Below are 22,500 nucleotides of genomic sequence, written 5' to 3'. Positions count from 1 at the left end.
TTTCATGTTTGCCGTCTGCCTCCTGGATGAAGGATTTTTTTCAGTTGTGGTCTTGGGTTGTACAGTTTGAAGTTTTATCTCGACTTTCAGCTGCTTTAAGTCAAACATATAATGTCATCTCCACATCTTTATTAGCCCAGGGTGGGATTATGAAGCCCCTTTGCCCCAGAAGAGTCCTGATAAGTGCATAGAACGCCAGTAGGACTGTGTCTACTGCAATAATCTGCACCATAAATAATCCCTTTGTTATTTAGTCAGATTCACTCCTGCCCTCCACAAACTCCTTCTCCCCGTCACGAGCACCAATCTGCCCGCCAGCGCCCATACGATTGGCAGACTGCCTGAACTCGCCAACGCTTTTCAAGTCCGTCCGTGAAAGTTTTTGCCTGGCTGATAGAAATTCCCTCTGCTGCTAATGTCCCTCGCCGGGGAACAATGGAAGGTCAAGCCGTCCACCGCAGGCAATCGAGCAGCTGGCTTCCCGCTTGATAGGAAAATGAATAGTATTATATAAAAGAGATGGAAAAAGACGGGCGGACAGACAGAGAGCCGCTGTGGCGGGCAGGAGTCCTCCCTCCTTTACCAGATCCTTGTGAAGCGCCTGCTGCAAACAAAGCTGCTTATTATGTTCAATTATATTGTGGAAAGTGCTCAGCAATTACCCATCAAAGTGAGGATGACTTCAGACCAAAACTGCCCCCCCAGCGGCAGACGTGACAGCCGAAGGCGCAGCAGGAAGCTCGTCTGTTATTGGTCCATCTGAGATGTGGAGCGGTCACTTCAGAGACCTTTATGTCCAGGAAAACCTACAGAAATACCAGCATCCCCCACCCCTCTGCCCCCCACCCCTCTGCAAAGCTTTTAGCTTCCAGTCAGTCCTGAAGGGCTTTGTGCTCTTTTTTCAGAGCGTGTGACCCACTCCCCCTACTGTAGATCTATGTCCAAAACGTTCCCAGTGGTCCTTTCATTCTGATTAGACAGAATCCTAAAACCTGTGGTTTTCTAGGACATAGTCTCTGCACAGCAGCAGAAGAAACCCCGCCCCATTTCCCATCATCCATCTGTGTACACACTCTCCCGCTAGCTTACAGTTCCTCACATATCCAAGCTAACGTTAGCGGTGCAACAAAAATGGTGATCAGTATCAGATTTGTCCGTCCGTCCAGCTCTGATCCAGATTCCAGCTCAGACCAGGAAAACAAAGACCTTCATGGATCTGTTGGTCTGCGGGAGGATGATCAGAAAGGGGCGGAGCCTGGAGAGTGTGGTCCGCTAAGCAAGAACCAGGTTTTTATCATCTGCCCCTGATTCACAATGGTTTGAATAAAGAAATACTAATAGTTCATCATCAGAAAAATGCTACAAGGTGGTTAAAAAACAAACAAAAAACTCTATTTTCATGGGAGAGTTTCTGAAATTCTTCTGCTGTTCAGCTCCTGAACTCCTCGTCTCTGAAAGAACCTTTATGATGTCCATCGAGACAGAGTCTGTGTGTGTGTTTGTGTGCGTGTGTGTGTGTGTGTGTCTGTGTGTCCGTGTCTGTGTGTCCGTGTCCGTGTGTGTCTGTGTGTCCGTGTGTGTGTGTGTGTCCGTGTCTGTGTGTCCGTGTCCGTGTGTGTCTGTGTGTCCGTGTCCGTGTGTGTGTGTGTGTCCGTGTGTGTGTGTGTGTCCGTGTGTGTCTGTGTGTGTGTCCGTGTGTGTGTGTGTGTGTGTGTCCGTGTGTGTGTGTGTGTCCGTGTGTGTCTGTGTGTGTGTCCGTGTGTGTCTGTGTGTGTGTCCGTGTGTGTGTGTGTGTGTGTGTGTGTCCGTGTGTGTGTGTGTGTGTGTCCGTGTGTGTGTGTATCCGTGTGTGTGTGTCCCTGTGCGTGTGTCTGTGTGTCCGTGTGAGTGTGTGTCGGTGTGTGTGTGTGTGTGTGTGTGTGTGTGTATCCGTGTGTGTGTGTCCCTGTGTGTGTGTCCGTGTGTGTGTAGGTGTGTGTGTGTCCGGTTCCCTGTGTGTGTGTGTGTGTCCGTGTGTGTCTGTGTGTCTGTGTGTGTCCGTGTGTGTGTGTGTGTCCGTGTGTGTGTGTGTGTGCGCTGCATGCTAGACAGACGTGCTGATCTTTAGCAGGAATCTGCTCCATCCAGGTTATTTGGTTTGTCTTTGTCAAACACCCCCCCCCCCCCCCCGCTTATCTTGTGTCTTTGGAGAGAGAAGTTTTAATGAGTTATCTTATTGCCCACTTGGAGGAAGCGTCCCCCGCCAACCATCTCACCTTTAATATCTCCCACCCCCCCAGCTGCTCGTACCGGGACTCCTGCGCAGTCGGGCTGCACGTCTGCATTTTCCCTCCATAATTACTTCTGGGATCAGCAGCTGCTCTGAGATCATTCCTTTCATCTTTAGGGCGTTCCACGTCTGCGGAGCTACTTCCTGTCTGCTGGGGTCGTCTTTGCTTCAGCTGCAACGCATCCATCCAGGCTGGAACGTTAGGGAACGAGGAGGATGACTGCTGGAGGAGGGGCACCAGAACCTCTGGAAAAGCCCCCCCCGTCTTCAGCATCTATTGTGGTCCATTCTCCAACACTTCTGCCCTTTATAGGGGTATAAATCACCCCTTCCATGTGGCACATATCTATGGCGCCCCGTCCTTCCTGGAGAAACGCCTCCAGCTTCTCCTTCCAGCAGGTGAAGGAGCACCGGCAGCGACCGCTGCCCCCCCCACCCCCCGCCCCATTACTAACCCAAGGGCATAGCTAACAGCACCGCGGTCGGGGCAGTGATAAATTCACAGCTTTTCTGTGAGGAATGAAACCGGCATGGGGGGGAACAGGTGAGGGGGGAGAAGGAGAAACCTGTGTGATGAAAGGACGAGTGGCCCGCTGTGACAAATGTTCCTCTGGCTCGTGATTTATCACGGCCGCAGAGCAGCAGAACCGCCTACCCAGCGGACTTCTGGGTTGTGTGAAAGACTTGACAATTCAAGAAGAAGAAGAAATGTTCTGAAGTCAGACCTCCACAGGCGTCTTCTCAGAACCGTACGTTCAGGTTCTTCTTGGATGTGAGGAGGCTGCACGTGTCTGTCCTGCAGGGTCGTGTTCTGTCGGACCGAAGCGGTGCTGTAGACTCTTCTGTGCCACAGTTCAGGCAGACGGCTGAGGCGCTCTGGCTGGTTCTCCGCTGGTTACCACTCTAAAAGACGCCTGTCAACACCCTAAAACAGCCACATTCCAAACTCCACTGTGACCACGACCAAAGAGCTGTCTGAGGACACCACAAACAAATACCTGCAGACCTGCACCAGGCTGGAAGACCGAACCTGTGATTGGTTCTCATCTGGGGGAGAAATTCTTACAAAACGGAGGAAGACCTGATGATGTGGAGAGATCTCTCTGACTGTTGGATGGTGACCTTTGACCTGGTCAGCTGAGACCAGCACTTCTTTGCATCTTCTGCTTCTTTGGGAACGTCGTTGTGTTCTTGGACTCTGTGGTTTGTCGGGTCGCTGTAGGAACCAAATCTCACGGTTTAATAGTCATTCAGAAGCAGAAACTAAACTGCCACCTCCATGTTTGACGCATTTTGATGAAACATCGTTCAGATCTGGTCATGACTTTTTTTACATTTTGATCCCGTGTGTGTGAAGGTGTGTGTCCCTGTGTGTGTGTGATCCTTTTTAAAGATCTAAATGTGACTTAAGGACCAAAAACATGAAGGTCTCCCATCCGCTTCAGCTTTGTGTTTGTCAGATACAAAGAGTCTCGGTTTGAAAACCATCGTTGAACAATGAAGTTAACATGCATGAAAAATGTCTCCTTTGGTTCAGTGGCGTTCAACCATTACAGTTTATGATCCCTGAAATAGTCCGGGACAACAGCTCCAGCAGATTGGGGGGGCAGACAGCTCTCCTCATAAAGACTGCAGCGCGGGTCATTAGGAGCTTGTGCCGCGATGCGCCGTCGCATTTCATGAAGCCTTTCTGCGGTGAACCGTCTCCTCCATCATCAAGAAAACAAAACATGACACATTTCTGCCGTCACGACCCTCTAGCTGCTTTCAGTGGGTCAGAAATGTCTTCCTGGGACTTTAATGCTACAAATGAGCTTGAAACAGTTTGACTTTTTTAAGGAGATTCAGCTAAACTCATCATTTCAAATGCTTTCTTATTCCATTTTGTGAGTTTTTGCACCACGATGGAGAATCTGGTGGACTGAAATAACACAGCCGGTCCACAGAGACTCAAAGATGGGTTTGTTGTTTTAGTCATTTGGATTCAGTCAAAAATCTTGAAAATGTGTTTTTGGTTCCTCTCACAGCTGTATTCTTAGAGAACAGTCAGGCCAGCAGTGGATGCAGTTTAGTTTTCACAGTCAAAAGAGAATCTCTGGATGTATCTGCTTCATATCTGCTGTCTTTATGAATGAAGCTTGTTTTGCCACATAACTGCTTTTTCATATTGGGGGGGGGGGGGGTGTCTTAACTCTGCTTTTATGTAGATTGAGAACCAGTTCTGAACATAGAACTTGATTTTCAAACTGTGTCCATCCGTCTGTTTGGTGCGTTAAGAGAACAGTCGCTCCCGCCTTTGAAAGGTTTGACCAATCACAAGGCAGCATTTGTTTCTGCTCAGAACTGACCAAATGCTGTTTGGGTCTTGATAGATTTCAGATTTTTTTTGTTGTTGTTTTTTTGAAAACCGCTTCCAGCTCAAATTCGACAGCCATGCCGTCTCAGATGTGGCATTTTGAATAGAAGAAAACAACATCACCAAGTGAGTCAGAAAACCGTAATTATTCTTGAGGGTCATGCTGGTTTTTTCTCGACTCTTTCATTTGCTTCATTTTTCTAACCTTTCAATTTCTTCCTCATTAAAAACAAGAAGTTCCCTCTTGACACAACAGAAAATTACAGGTTTCTGCTCACTGCTGTCATTTCTCAGTTAGAAAGCCATTCCCAGTCGACCACATGAAAACTCTCAGAGGGTAAAAGCATCAGATGTTTTCTCAGGGCTGATGCACCATTTGTGTCAGTGATGCGTCGTATTGCAGACTACAAAGGTTTGATTATTTACCAGCTGAAATTAAGCAGGAGCACACAGATGGTAAAGCTGTGATCTGGACGTGTGCCGCCGCTCAGACCACAGAATTGACCTTTACCATCAGCACTAACAAATCTGCCCCAATAAAGCCCCCAAACATTATGAAAGTGTTTTATTATCAATAAAGTTAACAGTGAAACCGACCATATGACTCCATGAACGGACCCAGCTGAATGTTTTCAGGAGAAGCGTAATTCATTTAGTTTGATGGCAGAAAAAGCAGGCGGGGTTTTCCAGGGATCAGAGCCATCAGATCCTTCAGTCAGGTTCTCCCACTAAACTCTGTCTTTTTCCTTTTTCCTGTAAGCTTTCCCTCATTCTAAACTTCATTGTACTTTTCCAACACACTCCTGAGGAAAGCTTTAAGAAAACAAAATGACAAAGTGATGCTGCAGAAGTCTGAGGCCAAACATCTGCATCTGCTGCTATTGTTTTCCTGGTTTTTACTCTCAACATCAAACGTTTGTTGGTTTTTGTGGATCAGTCTTCGGCTCCAGAGAGACCAGGATGTTCTTCACACAGTCCCAGCTGAACAGTTTAAATTCTTATTTAGCAAAGGCAGAGCCCCTGATTTGAGCCTTTTACTCTCCTGATTGTTGAATGTTGGCTTCAGCTCATCAGCTTGAAGGACCACTTTAAACATCCACTTGTGAAGCGCAGTTCCTGAGAAGAGATGCTCAGAGAATCTGTCCTCTTGCTGTGTTTCTGCTTAACGAAGCCCATCGACAATAGAAAGGCTCAAAGTAACAACAGAAACATACAAGCAAGGCCTTAGGCCAACATGTCTCTGTGAACTGACAGACACGAAACACCCAGATGGATTCAGTCTGAAAGCAAACAGCCTTAAAAGTTGCTCCAAATGATGCTTTTTGACAGATAAACAAGCAAACCTAAAGGTGAAGGATTGTGACGTTTCTCCTAACGGCACATGTTCTCTAATGGAACAGAAAGCGTGGGTAACCCCCCCCCCCCATTAAATGTTAAAGCTGCATAAATCTGGATTTAGTCTGCCCCCCCCACTGAAAAACTGTCCTCCTCTCATCCACAGAAAGTCCTTGAATGCTGTAATTTCCCAGAGATGATGTGCTATTATAAAGAAAAGGCTGCAGTAACATCCATTCATAATGATGATGGGGGCCTGATGACATTTCAGGCCTATTCAGGATTGTTTGCTCCCAGCTTCTGCTCTCAGAGTCCAGCCAAAGGGGGAGAAGCCCATTGGGCCGATGCTTTTCCTTCCAGGTTCCCACTTCGCTTTGAAAGGAGTCCCAGTTGTGACAGTAAAATGCTCAGCTGGAGCTGTCCATTTACTGGTGCTGAAATCTATTTCAGCACCGTTGGGCAGTTGATGGCTCTGGGTTCAGTACAGAGAGCTGTCCTTTTTCCTGGTGCTGAAATGTGTTAGCCTTGTGCTGGCTTTTTAGTGCGGCTCTAAATGTGTGAGCAGGTGCTGCTCTGGAAGTGTGTTGCTATCTGATGCCGAGCAGGAAGTCTTGCTGCTTGAAAGGGGGATGTTTCTCTGCATCACGCACTTATCATCCCTCTAAAAGCATAGCAGACGCCGTCATTGATCACATTTTTTCATGACAAATATGGGTTTGTCCCACTGGAATTATTTTCTTTCCTTCTTTTCAAGAAAGAAATGCTCAGGCTTATCGTGTTTTTAGGGTATTTTAATATTTATAAGACAAAAGTTTGGCTCCCAGCATCTCAGAGCAAAAGCTTTTTAATGAGCAAGGCAGCTGCTGTTGTCATGACAATGAACCCTTTCAGAAACGTGATGATGTCCGCCTGACTTCTTTAAGAAAATGTTTAAATCATTTGTAGCTCTGACTGAAAAGTGGGTCTGAAAGTAAAGACTAATTCATGTTTAACCCTTTACCGGAGCTTCACCATCTCAGTTTAACCAAAACTCTTCAACCATTTACACAACTGACAGAAATCCAACAGATCTTGAACACGTTGATCGTGTAAACGGTCAGAGTAACGGTACGTCAAAGAGTGTGTGTTGTTTAGGAGACATCTCCAGTGTTAAAGGGTTAACATGGATGCCACTAACACCGACCTCTATAAAAAACACAGGTCCATCATTTAACTTCAGGGTCTGTTTGTCTGAATCCTGAGGACCATGACCTCCTCCTGAGAGTCCTGACTGACCTCCTCTGACCTCCTCATGCTGAGGAGAATTCTGAGTTTGATGGACAGACGCGCTCCTCGGCCTGATGCTGAAAACAGGCCGTGATTGTGGAATCTGGCTCTGTTGACATTTCACAGCTGAGTGGTGCGAAGGCGGATGAGTCATGGCTGGCGTGGAGCCCTGTGTGCCGACAGGAGGAAGCAGCGCATGCTGATGCATCCTCTGTGTGTGCCAAGCAGCATTCACGTGAGGAGGCATGGCGACGCTTCACAGCCTGAGAGGCGGAGCAGGAAGGGGAGGAGCTGCAGAAGAAGTAGCTTCTTCCCAATATTCATCTGCTCGCCATCAGACAAATAAGAGGAAAATGAGAGCGCTCAGCGTGATGCTGATGCAGCAGCGGTCTCTAAATGACATGAAACGCCTTCTGCAGTCGCTTCTTCTTCCTCCTGACCAAACTTCAAACCAGAAAGAAACTTAAATCACATCAAAGATCCTGTTGTGGTGTTGAACACATTGGCGTATGGATCCACTGGGTTTCGTCTCCATTCACACTGGGGGCTGCTTTCATTGAAGGCTTTGACACAGGAATGGAATCAAGCTGATGGAAAGCTTCAGCCATTCTCCCTGACACAGTGTGCTCTCACAGAGACGAGCTGCTACGGCTTCCAAATGGCCTTTAGATTCAATTTTCTCTGCAGTTGTGGGGACTGAGGTGCAGTTTGGGGATATGGATGTGTGCAGGCAGAACCAGAATCTATGGAGACCACCGTCTCTGCAAAGCTGTCAGACATTACAGTCAATGTGGAGGACATCAGTGTGAACTGGGCTTTGTCGTTCCTCATTTCACCCCCTAAAGCATTTTCACTAAATGTAACAATAAATACAAGTTATTTACTAAAATATCCAAATGAAAGCAGAACCACAGCCAAGTCAAATCAGCAAAGATTGTTCTGTTTCACCAAACTCAGCCTGACAGACCTGGGTTTGCTCTCAGTCAGAGAGGAAGTGCAGTTAAACTTTTAATGGCTTTTCAGGTCCAATCTTTCCTTTTCTCAGCACCTTTCCTTCCTGATGAAGCCTCCACCTCTCCTCCACCTCTCCTTGCTGTGGGTCCAGACATCCTGACAGCACTGAAGCAGCCCAACTCTCTTGAATGTGGCCGAGTTAATTAGAGACGCCTGTAAAACAATGCAATTATTTGGATTGATCCATTTTTCATTCTGCAGTCCGTCAGAGCCAAAGCATGGCTTCAACTGTTGTGTTTTCAATGGTGACAAATATTGATTGAATGGAGGTTTTAATGAGGCAAAAGTGCTTGGCTCTGCTCTCTGGCAGGGAATAGATGCTGCAGAAATGAGAGCTTGGCTCTGGGCGTTCGGGGGGGTCGACACGTCACTCATGTAAAGTCTCTTCATCAGCGCTGTGAGCACACATTACAGAGGCGGAGATCCTGCCGTGTTCTGACCTCAACCGTCGTGGTTAATGGACGTGAGTTTGGAGCCTGCCGATTGGCTCTTAGAAGCTGCTTTTATGGCGATGTTTTGACAGAGATGCACGTGGAAAACGCTAAAAACGTTGGATGTGTTTCCAGAGGATCAGATTTATGACGTCTAAGAAAAGTTTAGTCTAGTAATTCAGACAGAAAAGCTTCCATTCTGTGCTGTTTGCTTAGAAAGCTTTGTAAAAACAACAGCAGTGTTTACGGTGACGGTCTTTATGTCTCATTCAGAAATGAAGAACTCAGTCATTGGTTGGTTTTTGGATGGTTCACTGCTTTTTCCTGATGAGCTGACAAACATCTTCAGTTTCATCAAACTGCTGTCTGGTCTGAGCGCCACTTTCTTTTGGACCTCAGTGGTTCTTAATGATGTAAAGGGATTTAGTTCCACTGAAATCTGCCACAAAGAAACCTCTATTAATACCTCTTTCTGTGATAATAAAGCCTAAACTTTTGGCTCCTGGATGCGTTTGCTGTGATCAGACCAGAGAGTCTGAAGATCCAAAGCTTCCTGATGCAAAACAGGACTGTTTGGCACATTGAGGAAGTGAAACTGTTGATTCCTTTTTCTGAAAAAGAACTTTCCAGTGAAACCAGCGACGTTTCATCAGAACCTGGAACCCACCTGTAAAAACGGCTGTTTTTGGTTTGCTGGTCAAAAATGCCGCCAGAGAAGGAGAAGAACGATAATCTGAAGACAGTGAGAGACTTCCCAGCTTGGAACAGATTAGCAGCTGTAGCGTTCAAAGGTACTGGATTAAAGCAAAACCTTTGCTGAGAACTGAACCAGCAACCTTTCATAGGCGGGTCAGACCACAGATGAGACAGTGAGAGTTTCAGTAGGGGAGGGGCCATTATTAAATTGCACTTAAATGTAACTGGAATTGCACCGCACCCTCAAACAGCAAACTAATGATCAACTTTCTGCTACTGGATGGTTTTTGAAAGCCTGAGACCCTGAGGAGACGCAGATTTGTAGCTGATGCAACAGCAACTGTTGCTTTAGGCACAACAGTACTGGAGGATAAGAGGTTTGACATCAACAAATAATGTATACGCTACTAAAACCATAAAAAACATCTAAATCAGAAGTAGAAGTCATGGAAAGCCAAAAAAGAAGCGAACATTTGGGTGTGAGTTTGAATATTTCAGGTCTCACTCTGAACAGCAGAACGGTTTCATCTCCAACCAGCTGCTCTGTTTTGTGATTTCATGGTAATCACGTGTCTAACATGTTCTGTTTTTAACTTTTGTTAATCTGATCGTTCATTAAAAAAGCTTCAATGTTAATATGGTTTTAGTTTGTGTTAAACCAACAGGGGTCATTTCTGATGAAGAGGAATCTAAAGTCTGAATGTGGTTTAGTGAATTTACAAAACAGAGAAAAGATGAAAAACTGTTTTAGTTGCTTGAGCTTTTATTTTGAAGGTTTTTTTGATAATAGCACTTTAACTGCTTGTATTTTCACATAGCAGTGATTAGCATCGTTAATGTAGCCTGATCCAGCAGGTTAGCATCTTCAGCATTCCATCAGACCGTTCCTGTTCTGTTCTTCACGGTGTTGGCGGTAAAACGGCGTCATCCACAGTCGCCGTTAAGGATCATGGATTCATCATTTCTCTAGAGTGCGTTAAAAACCGCTGATACCTTTGTACCTGTGTGGATAAAGCATTAAAGCATTTTTTTTACATTTTCTAAGAACACTTTCAGATTATCCACAAATATCTGAAGCTCATTTCCTCTGAGGTTCTGCTTCTGCACAAACGGGCTTTTTCTCGCTGATATGCTCTGTTGGACACATGAAGCAACACCAGAATTCAGCCGAGACTGCCAGGTAATTGACTTCCTCCAGTTTCCACCTGGCTTTAATTAAAAGCACATTCAGTTGCAAACCTGCAGTGGAAGGAGTCAAACTGGAGAGTAGGGTATTAATTAAGTCTAAGTACATCTCAGAACAAATCAAAGCATTTCCTCCTGGTGTTTAATGGGGATTGTACAACACCTTTCACAGATGTAATTAATTCAACGTGTTCATGCTTCTTATCATGAAATGTTGACGACAGGAGAGCCGGTTCAGGTTTACTGCAGCGCCACTGTTTCTGCGTCACTCTCACATTTTGGCTTCAAAGCGGCTAAACTTTATTTAACGAACACGTTTGCTCTCTTCTAACAGATCTCACTCTGAGGATCATGTTTCTGGAACTACTCTGATGACGATGAACGGAAAGTTTAAAGCTTCATTTGCCAGGACTCAAGCACAAAGGAAAAAACGCTCCTTTTTGGATAACCATGGCGTGATGAGGTGTTTTCTGGGCTTCCCGTTGCTCCTGAAGCTCATGAACCTGAGAGAACATCAACTAATGTCAGACGTCCGTATGATCAGTGAGCTGGAGAAGAAACCCACTCAGAAACCTTCCATGCTTTTTTATAAGTCAAAGTCCACTCCGGTTCTCTTGACCTATTTTCATGGTCTTTTCATGATGCCGCTTTTAGCCAAAATTCAACCGCCTGTGCCGTTTTCTAGGACATAGTTTCTGCAGAGCGGCAGGAGTGGCAGAAATTCAACTCAGCAACTTTGCAACCCCGCCCCCCTTCTCATCATCCATAACTGAGAGCTCTTTGTTTACACTCTCTACTGCTAGCTTACAGCCCCTCACAACCCCAACCTAACATTAGGGGTGCATCAGATCCATCCATCCGTCCAGTTCTGATCCAGATTCCAGCTCAGACCTGGAAAACAAAGACCTTCACGAATCTGTGGTTGTGTCCGAATTCCCGCCCTAATCCTAACCAATCAAAAAACTATAGAGTGCAGCACTAAATAGAGCCCTGAATTATGAAAGCAACATGCTCACTACTTTTTTTTTTAATTTTTAACGGCGGATATAATGTCATTGATTTCACGAAGTTAAAATCTAATTAATGTGAGCGTTTTGCAACGATTATTTATGAGTCCACTGTCCTCTGAAGATAAAAATGTTGATGGTTTATCCAAAAAATACATTTAAATCCATTTTTTGTTTAAAAAAACGCAGTGCATTGTGGTCTATATTGGTCGATCTTGTGAGCATGGATGGTTTTTCGCAGAGACTTCTGGGAAATTTCCAGTGCACTGGATTTTGGATTTGTAGATTCATACAAAACTACAAAATGGAGAACGCATTTTATAGTGCGCCAACTTGTCTGCAGGTGGAGGATCAGAAAGGGGCGGAGCAGGAAGACTGTGGCCCCGCCCAGTGCATTTATTTTTACGTTACAAATAGGGCATGTTTTTGTCTGCTCCTGATTCACAACTATTTAAATAAAGAAATACTCAGAAATGCAGTTTGAAGACTTACTTACTTCTTTACAAATGTCCTCCACCGTCAGAAAATGCTAGAAGAACGTTTTAAAAGAGCATTTTCCTTGGAGTTGGTGCTTCACTCCACCCCTGTGGGCGGCCTTTCTCTGACAGATTGGATTTGGAGCAGGGTTGGGGTCCTCTGACAGGTCTGGAAGCCCAGCCAAACTGGTGCAGGTCAGCCTAGTCTCTGGTCTCTGTTCACTTGTAAACGGACTCGGGTTCAGTTCACTTCGTGTGGACCAATGAACGGAGGAGAACCACAGGAAGTGACATCAGCGTTGGATTAGCAGAGGAAAACCGAGGATGCCTTTGAAGAGGCGTGGATCACATAAGAGCTGAAGACCTGGGGGGGTTCGGGGGGGCTGACCAGCTGATGGAAGTGCTGGACGTCTTCAGGGGGTTCGGCCCGCTTCACTCTTTGGTTCTGGTTCCGTGTGTGAAAGCGAAGCAAACCGAAGGAAAGGTGACAATGAGACTTAGAACTTACAGGCCGGACTGTTGTGTTCTGACCGGTCCGGAAGCTTTGCTTCATCTGTGGGTCCGACCCGGATGCTTCTGAAAGGTTCTGCTCTGACAGCTTACCCCTCCAACTTTCTTGAAGGTTCTTTTCAAAGAGCTTATCTGTATTTCTCTTCCTAATCTCTGTCTTTGCCTGAATTCCTGTCGGTTTGTGAGTTTAGCTGCAGCTCATCCGTCTGATTAAAGGATTGCAGGTTTGGATTTCAAACTCAGAAACTAGTTAGGCCTTGGTTTATTGTTGCTTTCAGTCTAAATAAAAGTGACATCAGACGTGTTTCCGGAAATTAGGTTAGACCAGAGAGGAGGAGGAGCTTAATGTCCAGGAAATCAAACTATGACAAGGAAATAGTTTAAAATGTGAGTAAAAGGACGGTTTGTCTGTTTTTGTCAGTTTCAGAATAAATCCCTTCTGGCTGACATCTCTTTGAATCAGACCAACATTTTTTGTCAAATTCATGCAACATATTAACTGTTACGCTTTTTAGCAATAATTTATGCTTTATGAAACCTAACTGATGAGTTCCAGTGAAGCGATGAAAGTGGAAGCTATGAGGTCAGAGGTCAACATTTGTGAGCAACAGTTTGGTTTCAGCTGATGAACTTTTGAAATGAAGGAAGCTTCATTTCACAAAAAAAGATGTTTGTTTTTTGGGGGAAACTTCGATGAAAACTATCTGCTCCCTTTCTTTCTTCTCTGTTCTTTTCGCAGCAGTTGTGCTGCATTCATGTGTAGCTGAGACCCAACATGAAAGGAGACATCAAAGGCGGATTGTTTTTGCACGCGCTCTCAGCTTCTGACGCGCTTTTTTCATCTCAATTAAAAGAAAGAATCGGATTAAAGTTGATTCTGGAGTTCCGCGCGTGGGTCAAAACGCGTTACCAGAACACGCATGATTTGTTCTGTGCCTCCTCCGTGCGCGTGCATGTGCGCGCATGTTCACGCAGAAACCCGCATCGCGCGTTTAAAGGAGAGCCGCGCGCCTCCTCTGCTCCTCCTCCTCAGAGCCCGTCTCTCCTGTCGGAGCCGCGCGCGCGTCTCACGCCTCCTGTCCCCGCAGCCCCCCCGCTCTGCCGCACCGTCTCCTCCATCCCGCAGGCGCAGCAACACTTCCTGCCGCTGTCGGGGATCATGACCACCGCCAAGGAGAGCGGCGCTCCGTCGAAGACGGCGCAGCAGCAGGAGCAGGTAGGAGCTTTCCCGCCTTTTGCCCCCGCGCGGCTCGTCAGACCCCGTATTCCCGCACGCTCGGTCCCGCGCTGCGTGACATCTTCACGAGTGGCTGCGGTGACTTTTCTGAGCGGGTCCTGATCCCCGGAGGTCCGACCACTCTGGACTCGAACGCTCGTCCAGACGCGCCCTGCCGGACGCGCTGCGCTGAACGCAGAGACCCGCCAGTTTGCGTCTGGAGCAAAGAGACCGGGGGTCCGCCGCGCCGATCTTCCCACGAGCCCCAAAGGTGCAGCAAGTGCTGCTCTTCCTGCCCCCCCCCCCCCCCCCGCCCCTGATGCCCCCGGCAGACCCCGGGAGGCTGTTGCGCGCTGACGGTGCCTCCTCCATCAGCTGCTCGGAGATGGAGCGCCTCCTCCAGGCGCACCTCAGCCAGAGACGCGCCGCTGCTCCGCGGATCAGGAGGAGCAACATTTCTGTTTCAGCGGGAAAAAAAACTCCCGCTTCTCTGCTTCACCTTCAAGGTGAACAGATTCTGCAGCCATTCCGCCTCTTTTCCCTGAAACTCTGTGGATTTCAGGAGAAATCAACATTTGTGAGCCAGGACCCTCCGAAATGTTGTCTTGCGTACGTGCACGCGCACGCGCTCTGCTGCATGACTACATCCTTCTAAGCCTGTCAGGGTTAACTAACTTTGGAAGACATCTGTCAGTCGTCCAGCCTCCATCTGTCTGCAGATAACAGAAGTTCAGCAGACAGTTGTCTGTCTGTCTGCAGAGCGGCAGACTCCCTGCTGGGATTCAAACTGTCACTCAAACGTCTGATCCTGGGCTGCAGCTGAACAGAGGCGGTCCTGGCCAGTTTGAGGCCCTGGGCGAAACACTGGAGGGCACCCTCACCCCCCTTTCCAGCCCCGCCTGCATTTACAAACCCAAGAACAAAATGTAACATTTCTCTTACTTTATGAAGCACAGAAGCCAAACATACTTGTTTAGTTGAATCTAGTAAATTAGTCAACACATAACACACATCAGTCTGTGTTTTCTTCCTGAAGGCTGCTTCTGGTAAAAACAGACACATTTCTCTGTTTTTCTTGATCTGAATCCAACCCTGACAGCAATCAGGAAAGAATAAATTCCAGTCATTTCCGTTGGCTTCATGAATGAACATCAATGGAAACTAAAGGACATATTCTTCTGTTTTTGTGCGTCAGTGTGACATCAAGCTGAATAAAAAGACAAACGATTGTGAACATTGCATCTGAAGCATTGACTGGATATGAGAACAGAGAAGCTTAGATGAAATCCACCAAAAAGCTAACCAGACCAGTTTAAGTGAAAACCTTCTTTATCCAAATGTTGCTCCAAGTTTGACTCCTCCAACAGTAAATGTGGTCGATTTTGGCGCCTAGCGAGGGTTACGTTTGGACGCCGCCTGCATTCCTTTATCCTTGGAGTCTTTTTCTTCCTCTTCTCTTCTTTTGTTTCTAAACCTGATGTTTGCTTTGATCTTTTGTCCATTTTCCACAACCTTGGAAAGACTTTTCTGTCTGTCAAACACCAGAGTTAAGATGATGGAAACAGATTCACTAAGATGCAGACTCCTGTTTTACTTTCCTTTTACTTTTCATAAAATCCAGTAAAGTTGATTAATTTCATAAATGAAAAACTATGCATTTATTAGGAAGCAGCAGTTAGTTTGTTGCATTGAGGCTAAGCCCCGCCCCCCGTGTTTTACACAGAGAGGGTAACATACGGTCGTCATAGCAGCAACTTGACACGATAGCAGGCGCTCTAGCGCAGATTTCATCAACTTTACGTGGAAATGGGAGGTTTTACTCCAGGAAATCTGCAGGGGGGGGGGCAGCAGGGGAGACTGGCAAGACTTTTTTTTGAGGGGGGGGGGTGCTCATGCGCAACCTTGTAGGGAGCGACCCCCCCACATGGTCCACTGGGCTTAAACACCCACAGGCCCCGAACCCGGACGTCATCTTCAACCTGCTGCTCTAAACAACACCTGAGGGAATCAGTGGAAGCTGGAGATGGGATGCTGAACAACAACTTCATACATTTGGGGGGGTTTCTGCTACAAATGTGTAGAAATCCCAACAAGTTTCCCAAAGGTTTCCATGTTAAGACCTTCATGTCAATCATCCGCTCTAAACGTGGACGGATGGATTCAGAGCAGCAGACAAAGTCAACACTTCAGTGGAAACGTGTTGATTACAGAAACGCTAAAAGGAGAAAAGAAGATCAGATTCCACTGAATAGAAGAACAATCCTTCATAACATGATTGACATGTTCCCCAGAAAGCTGAAAGCAGCCAAACATCAACGATTTGTACCAAAATGTCTTTTCTGGTTTTGGTGTCAGAAATGACACCTTTTGCTTAAAAGGTCGATTTTAAAGTGGTGCAGTGATGAAACGACTGTGATGTGGAGGAATTCTTTGATTCCGTAGACGTCTGTCTCTGTTGGTCAGAGGTGTGATCTGACGTCTGTGAGAAACTGACCTCTAAGGAGGTTACAGACCCGATGAGGCCGGGACATCAGAATTTAATGGAGGCGGATTATTTTAGTGAAGCTGCATTTGGGAGGAAAAGGCTTTAGGCACATTAAGGTTGATACGTCCCCACAGCTGTGGCCTCAGAACACACCAACAGCCTCTGTGATTACGTGAGGTCCCGTGGCGGCCCGCTGATTGATGGTCTGCTGGCTGAGGCCTCTGGTTCAGGGACGGGGACACGGACAGAGGGCGGCCCAGCACAGATAGCAGCAGCTCTGCAGTAATCAAGCCGCCGCTCTGACACTCATTACTGAAACAAGGTGGAGGCTCCAGAGGTGTGAGAGGTGGAGGCAGGGAACGGAGAGGTGATGCATCTGCAGGGGCGAGACAGTGTGGACTCATTCAGAGCTGTTATCAGAATCCACTTATGTGGGGGTCATTACTGGAGCCGCTCGGAGCTGCAGTGTGAGTGTTTGCTCCTCCAGTGGAATGAGGGCTTTCCGTGCTCCACAGAGGAGGCCTGTTTGTGTTCACGCTGCTCCTGACGGCGCCATCAGCATCAGTGAACACAACGCTTCCAGTCGTTTGAGTCCAGCATCCAGAGACGAGACAGAAAGAGCCAGAAATAAACGAACCAGCTAGAAAGAGGAGAGAAGCACGAGAAAAGCTTGGTTTGCTGTAACCCTTGTTCTGTCCTAGGGTCTTTAACATTGGGAGGTGGGTCATCTAGACCCACTAAACAGTGCTCTGAACCTTTTTTCTTCAATGATCTGTGATCTTCACTGGTGTCCATGGATTACATGAAATCTTTCCACCTTTATCCACCTTTGTCATGGTAGGGAGAACACCTCAATGGAAGGGGGGGTCATCTAAGAGGGTTAATCTGATTGTCAGAGGTTCTAAGCTGTAGGTGGAACACTCTACACCTTCAGTTCCTTCAGTTCTGCTTTTCCTGGACCGGGACTCTAAGCCTTCCTCTCCAGTTCTGGAAAAATTGTTTTTTTGCACCGGGCGTGGTGGGGGCTATTCTTCTGGTTGGGCTGGAGCTTGCAGTCTCTGTCCCCCTGTGCCTCCCTGCTCTCTGGCATTGGGGGCCCCTGTGGCGGTCCTGGCCTGGGGGTGGGGATGTCTGGGGACTCTCCCTCTTTTTTTCCATTCCTTCATCCATCCCGGAAACACTCCCCAGCACAGGGGCTCTCTCACCTTTGCCCTCTGAAGGAGACTTTCCTCATCATCATCTGCTTCCAAAAGTTAGGAGCTTGGTTGCAGAGTCGGACAAACATTTATAACTTCTGCATGTTGTTAAAGAGAAACAAACAGGGAGAAGCTTCACAGCAGACCTTTGGATGGAGTCGGAGCAGCAGCTTGAGCAGCAGCTGGGTGGAGCAGACTGTGGCTGTTTGTGAAGAGCGTGCTGCTTTCAGGGCCTGTGGTAAACAAAGACAGAGCAGGGGAGCTGCTGCAGCTCCCAGCTTTGCATGCATTTGTTGGCAGCATGTAACATTTGTGTTTTACGGCTGTGCTCCTCCACCTCTCATTAGCTCTCTGTGGGAAGTCCATCCAAGCTGTCTGCTGCTCCTGCTGGAAAGGAGAATCCCAGTTTGGAGTATCTGGGCTTTTTGTTGGATCCTTGAAAGCACATTTCTGCAGCTTTGTCTTCCAATGGAAGGTAAATTCCTCCTTCTTCTGCCTCAGAGATTCCAAACTCTCCTTCAGCCACTTTGGTGAGGTTCTGCTGATGCTTTATCCAGACGTCACTCACATCTGAGCGTTTGGTTGACGTTTCAGCTTCCTGACACATCCGCGCAAAATAACCCTCCTGGTCCTGGTCTGACCCAGATCTAGTTTCCTCTGAAGGTTCTGGTCTGACCCAGATCTAGTTTCCTCTGTTGAAGCCAGTTTATCAATATTGATCAGCGGTGTATCTGAGATGAAAATGTGACGTTCAAATGGGAATATTGAGGAGTGGGATGAGGAATTGTTTGTAGGAACAGAGAGAGGTTTGTTTGACATGTTTGAGAAACCCTAAATGGGTTTGGTCTGTTTTTACCAAAGTGAACTAAAGACGGTCATGGCGCATGACGGCTGCTTGACGGACGGACAGTATTGGAGAAACTTCTGCACGGTTTACTGCAGGAAAGCATCCGGATGTCAGACTGACCTGTTGGTCGGTCAGGAGGAGGACAGAGGAATAGATTGTTGGCAGATGACTGACGGCTGTGTGTAATTACACAGTCTTTGTGCGTTTCACAGCACACGACCTGATTCCACTAAAACACCTTGGAACAGAGGATTACTCTGAATGATGTTTGGAAATGAAGAGTTTAGTTTTTTTCTGCAGCTTTTACCTCCTCTTAACAAACCTGAGAAATACTTTACCAAAGAAAAACCTTTTTGGAATCCACATTTCATTTCCAAGATGTTTTTGTTTGAAAAAAGGCCAAAGTGTCTTTGTGTTTCACCAAAAGGAGGAATGTCTGATTTCACTCTGTGCCTTCGTCCATCAGAGCAGCTGAAACAGAAAACAGACAAACTCAACTCTTTTTTTCACTGATTGAAGCATTTGAAGGTTGGGTTTGTATCTTTCACACCTGTCGATCACATGATTGTGGTGCAGAGGTAGAGTGGTCGACCTCTGATTGAAAGATTGTAGGTTGGATTCCCGTACTGCTTTTCCCATGTGTCAAAGTGTCCTTGGGCAAGACACTGAACCCCTCATTGCTCCTGGTAGGTCGGCAGCAGCGTTTAGCAGTAAAGCCGCCATCAGTGTGAGGATGTGCTTATGGGTAAATGTGACTAAACACTTTGGGCCTAAAAGAAGAAGCATACGCCATTTATCAAAACCACTTTTGACAGGAACATTGACCATTAAATGGTCACCCCACACCAAACGTGACGCATCAGACACGGCGTCATGTCTGCAGGGTTTGTAGGGTCGTGAAAAACCAGGAAAATTAAAAATGCAGTTTCTAGGTCCTTGAAAAGTTTTGTTCAAATCTTTTCAGTGATTTTCGTTCTAATATTTTTCAATAACTACAAAAGTGAAGAACTCCAAACATGGTGGACCATGACCTCATCTGTACATGAGAACTAGAAGATGATAGGGTTGTGCCGATGGCCATCGTGATGGGTGAGTGACCTCACGATGGAGAGACACCATCGCGATGCCACGCCCCCGCCACGTTGCGAGTCAACACCCTAAGCTGTGGTTACATGTGTGTACAAGTTCAGCCGAGCGGCTACATACATAGACATGTCAGCTCGGTAATATACGAGACGATCTTCTAAACGTGCTTTTATTAATGTTACGGTTATTAAGAAGCGCCTGTTCACTCATCATTTTATTTTTAATCCGTGTGGTCAGTGCTTTTTCTGTTGAAGAACGGAGCCGGAAAGAAGCCAGAATTAGCAGTATGCTAACACGGGCTAACAACATTAGCTTTGGGTGGCGCTGCAATCTGCATCCTGGCTGCACGTAAACATGTGGGAACAACATCAGCCTTTATTTAGTCGGGACACGACTGGAAACACACGTGATTGTTTGAACGGTTTCTAAGGACTGAGCGACATTTCTGCTTTGAAGCTCACACCGCCCCAAACAAAGCTGCTGTGTGTGTGCTGACGGTCCGAGCTGTGCTCAGACACACACTTTTAGACCTGGTTCTGAGTTCGGTAGCTCGTTCCCTTAGAGCTGCGGGATGGATTGCAGTCTTAAATCTCCCACGCATACCGCTCATGTGTAACAAAGCACCCCCCCCCCCCCCTCCCTTCAGACACAAAGCTGCAAGTCCGCGCTCCGCCGGTCCACTTGACTAGTTAAGTGCGGGAGCAGAAAACTTCTTTTCTAGTTTGTTTGTTACTTTTTTGGTTAAAGTCACTTCCCTCAGTTTATACTGGATCAGCGCGGATGAGTCATTAGTTAGGAAATAAAATAAATAACGTCATGACGACAACGTTGGACACAAAGCAGCAAAGTCTGACGGTGAGCTGCTGGGCGCTCAGGTTGTGGGTGTGGTCAACTTTATCTACTTTGCTATATTTTTTTCAGAATTAGCTCTTATAATTTTAGGACTACAACAGTTGTAGTCCTAAAGTGAGGTGATGAGGATCCGTCTACAACTTGCAATAATCGAACGCGGCGGTTCACCCTAATGGAATGACATCAGTCATTTCTGTGATTTGATTTGATTTCTGATTATTTAGTGTGAGTTCCTGAGAAGCTGCTGTTGTTTGTCTGAGGTGTTTTCTTGTTCTTTATTGACTGTTTCTGCAGATTCACATTAAACTCCGGCTGGAACTAGTTTTCTGCATCACCACAAACCACAATAACTGGTTGACTCTGGTCAGTAGAACCACATCCAGCGTTTTTCTCTGTGATGTTTGTGGATAAAGTCAGGAGGAAGAACAGATGGTGATGTGGTGACGAGCACAGAAACTACACAGATCATGTCTGGAACACGGAGACTTTCAGGCTTTTGTACTTTATCCTATATATTTGATTTAATAACAATATATGTTCCATTCCAGAAGCGTTCAGAATGAACCAATGTCAACAATGTTTTGTGTGACGGGATGCTGGCATGCAGAAACATTAGAGTGGCCTGCAATGATAAATGTGACTGTCTGACCTCAGAGTCAACAGATTAAACTGGATTTGATTACAGACTCTGTGATTCAGAGAAACTCATCTACTGAGCCCAGTACTACCTTCTTATTTTCATTTTTAACTAAATATCTTTGAAGAAAATCTGCTACACGAGTGGATCAGCTTTAAAGTTTGGAAGGTTTTTAGATCCTGACGGGTTTAAAGGAAGCGGAACATCGTCTGTGTGAGGCGTCTGCAGAAAGCTGAGAGCATACTGACAGAACATTTATCCTCTCCAACAAGGAGGGTTTTCATATGGATGAGGTTGTATTGAACTCCTTACTGAATATTCTATGCATAATTTGAAATGTTTGGCACATTTGCGGGATTCTAATGACTGTGCTTAGAATTCAGACGGAGTCGCTGGAGCACATTTTCCTCAGGAAGTGATGCTGCTTTCATTTGAAACCACACAACTGCAACCTTCCAACATTTCTGTGGTAAAAAAGCTGCTTTATCTCCATTTTTCCATTATTTTTATGATGGTCGTCAATAAGAGAGGAGAGCAAAATGTGCTTTATAAAGCAGTGTCATTATCCACTTTTGGAAAGGTAATAAACGCCGTTGCTCCTATTTGCAGAGCTAGCCTGACTGATGAGTGGGAATGGAGGATGGATGTGGAGGGGCATTGGAAGCCCTAATGTTTGCGTCATGGTTCATCTTCAGGGCAATTATGAACAATTGAGCCGTGATGTTGGGCCCTCAAGCGGAGATTAGGGGCGAGATTGGCGAGCTGCACCCTCAGCGATTCATCACCACTGTTGTCATGATTTAAATGTTCTTCGCCAACACGGCTTATAAAACAGGGGGAGGGGGGGCGCGTTCTAAATCAGGAATTAATATTCTGCGTGTGGAGCAACGGTCAAACTAAATGTCAGGACAATCCTCCATCTCGTTAATAGTGGGGGGAGACGTCAGGTGTTTGTGAAAACACCTCAGGAGGAGTTTTGGCAGATGTGTAAAAGGGCCTCATTTAGGAGAAGGTCAGAAAGTTTTCTGTCAGGTACTGCAGCAGGAAAAATACTATCTGGGTTCCCTGGTATTATAATTGTGTCTCTGAGGGGTTGGGAGTTAGCTCAGAATATGCATATGGATTCCAGTAAACATTGTTCAAGTTTTCTTTGTCAGCTTGAGTGGATATATTACCATAAACGCAGCAAAGAAACCAAAAGAACAACTTTTTGGAATTATTTTTGCAGTTTTTATGCTCACAATTACCAAAGCTGTTTCAGAAACACAAATACTTTCATGATTTGAAAAATATCAGAGTCTGATTAAGAGATTTTAGAAACATCCATCCATCCATTCATGTCCATCCATCCATCCATCCATCCATCCATCCATCCATCCATGTCCATCCATCCATCCATCCATCCATCCATCCATCCATGTCCATCCATCCATCCATCCATCCATCCATCCATCCACCCATCCATCCATCCATCCATCCATCCACCCATCCATCCATCCATCCATCCATCCATCCACCCATCCATCCATCTATCCATCCACCCATCCATCCATCCATCCACCCATCCATCCATCCATCCATCCATCCATCCATCCATCCATCCACCCATCCATCCATCCACCCACCCAGCCATCCA

General features: G+C 46.3%; 1 protein-coding gene and 1 long non-coding RNA gene across 8 annotated transcripts in view; one reads left to right on the top strand and one right to left on the bottom strand.

The window, feature by feature from the left end:
• Positions 1–22,500, top strand: part of dpp6a (dipeptidyl-peptidase 6a) — a 230,067-nt gene that overhangs the window by 103,823 nt on the left and 103,744 nt on the right. The window contains exon 1 of one of the 7 annotated variants that reach the window (XM_023950256.2): positions 13,627–13,761. The exons of the other annotated variants lie outside the window; for them this stretch is intronic. Within the exon in view, the coding sequence (XP_023806024.1) occupies positions 13,705–13,761 (57 nt within the window). The 5' untranslated portion in view covers positions 13,627–13,704. Of the gene's footprint in view, positions 1–13,626; positions 13,762–22,500 lie in introns of those variants that run through there. 7 annotated transcript variants of the gene reach the window in all.
• LOC110017288 (uncharacterized) lies at positions 10,111–13,392 on the bottom strand. The gene is made up of 2 exons (XR_002292651.3): positions 12,056–13,392; positions 10,111–10,368 (listed from the first exon to the last, which is right to left on the bottom strand). It is a non-coding gene; the product is annotated as an uncharacterized LOC110017288 (long non-coding RNA).

The sequence above is a fragment of the Oryzias latipes genome, chromosome 20 (assembly GCF_053564925.1).
Source record: "Oryzias latipes strain Hd-rR chromosome 20, Olatipes_Hd-rR_3.1".
NCBI classification, from domain to species: Eukaryota; Metazoa; Chordata; class Actinopteri; order Beloniformes; family Adrianichthyidae; genus Oryzias; species Oryzias latipes.
Note: the sequence above shows the minus strand (reverse complement) of the source record. Positions and strands in the feature narration are given on the sequence as shown.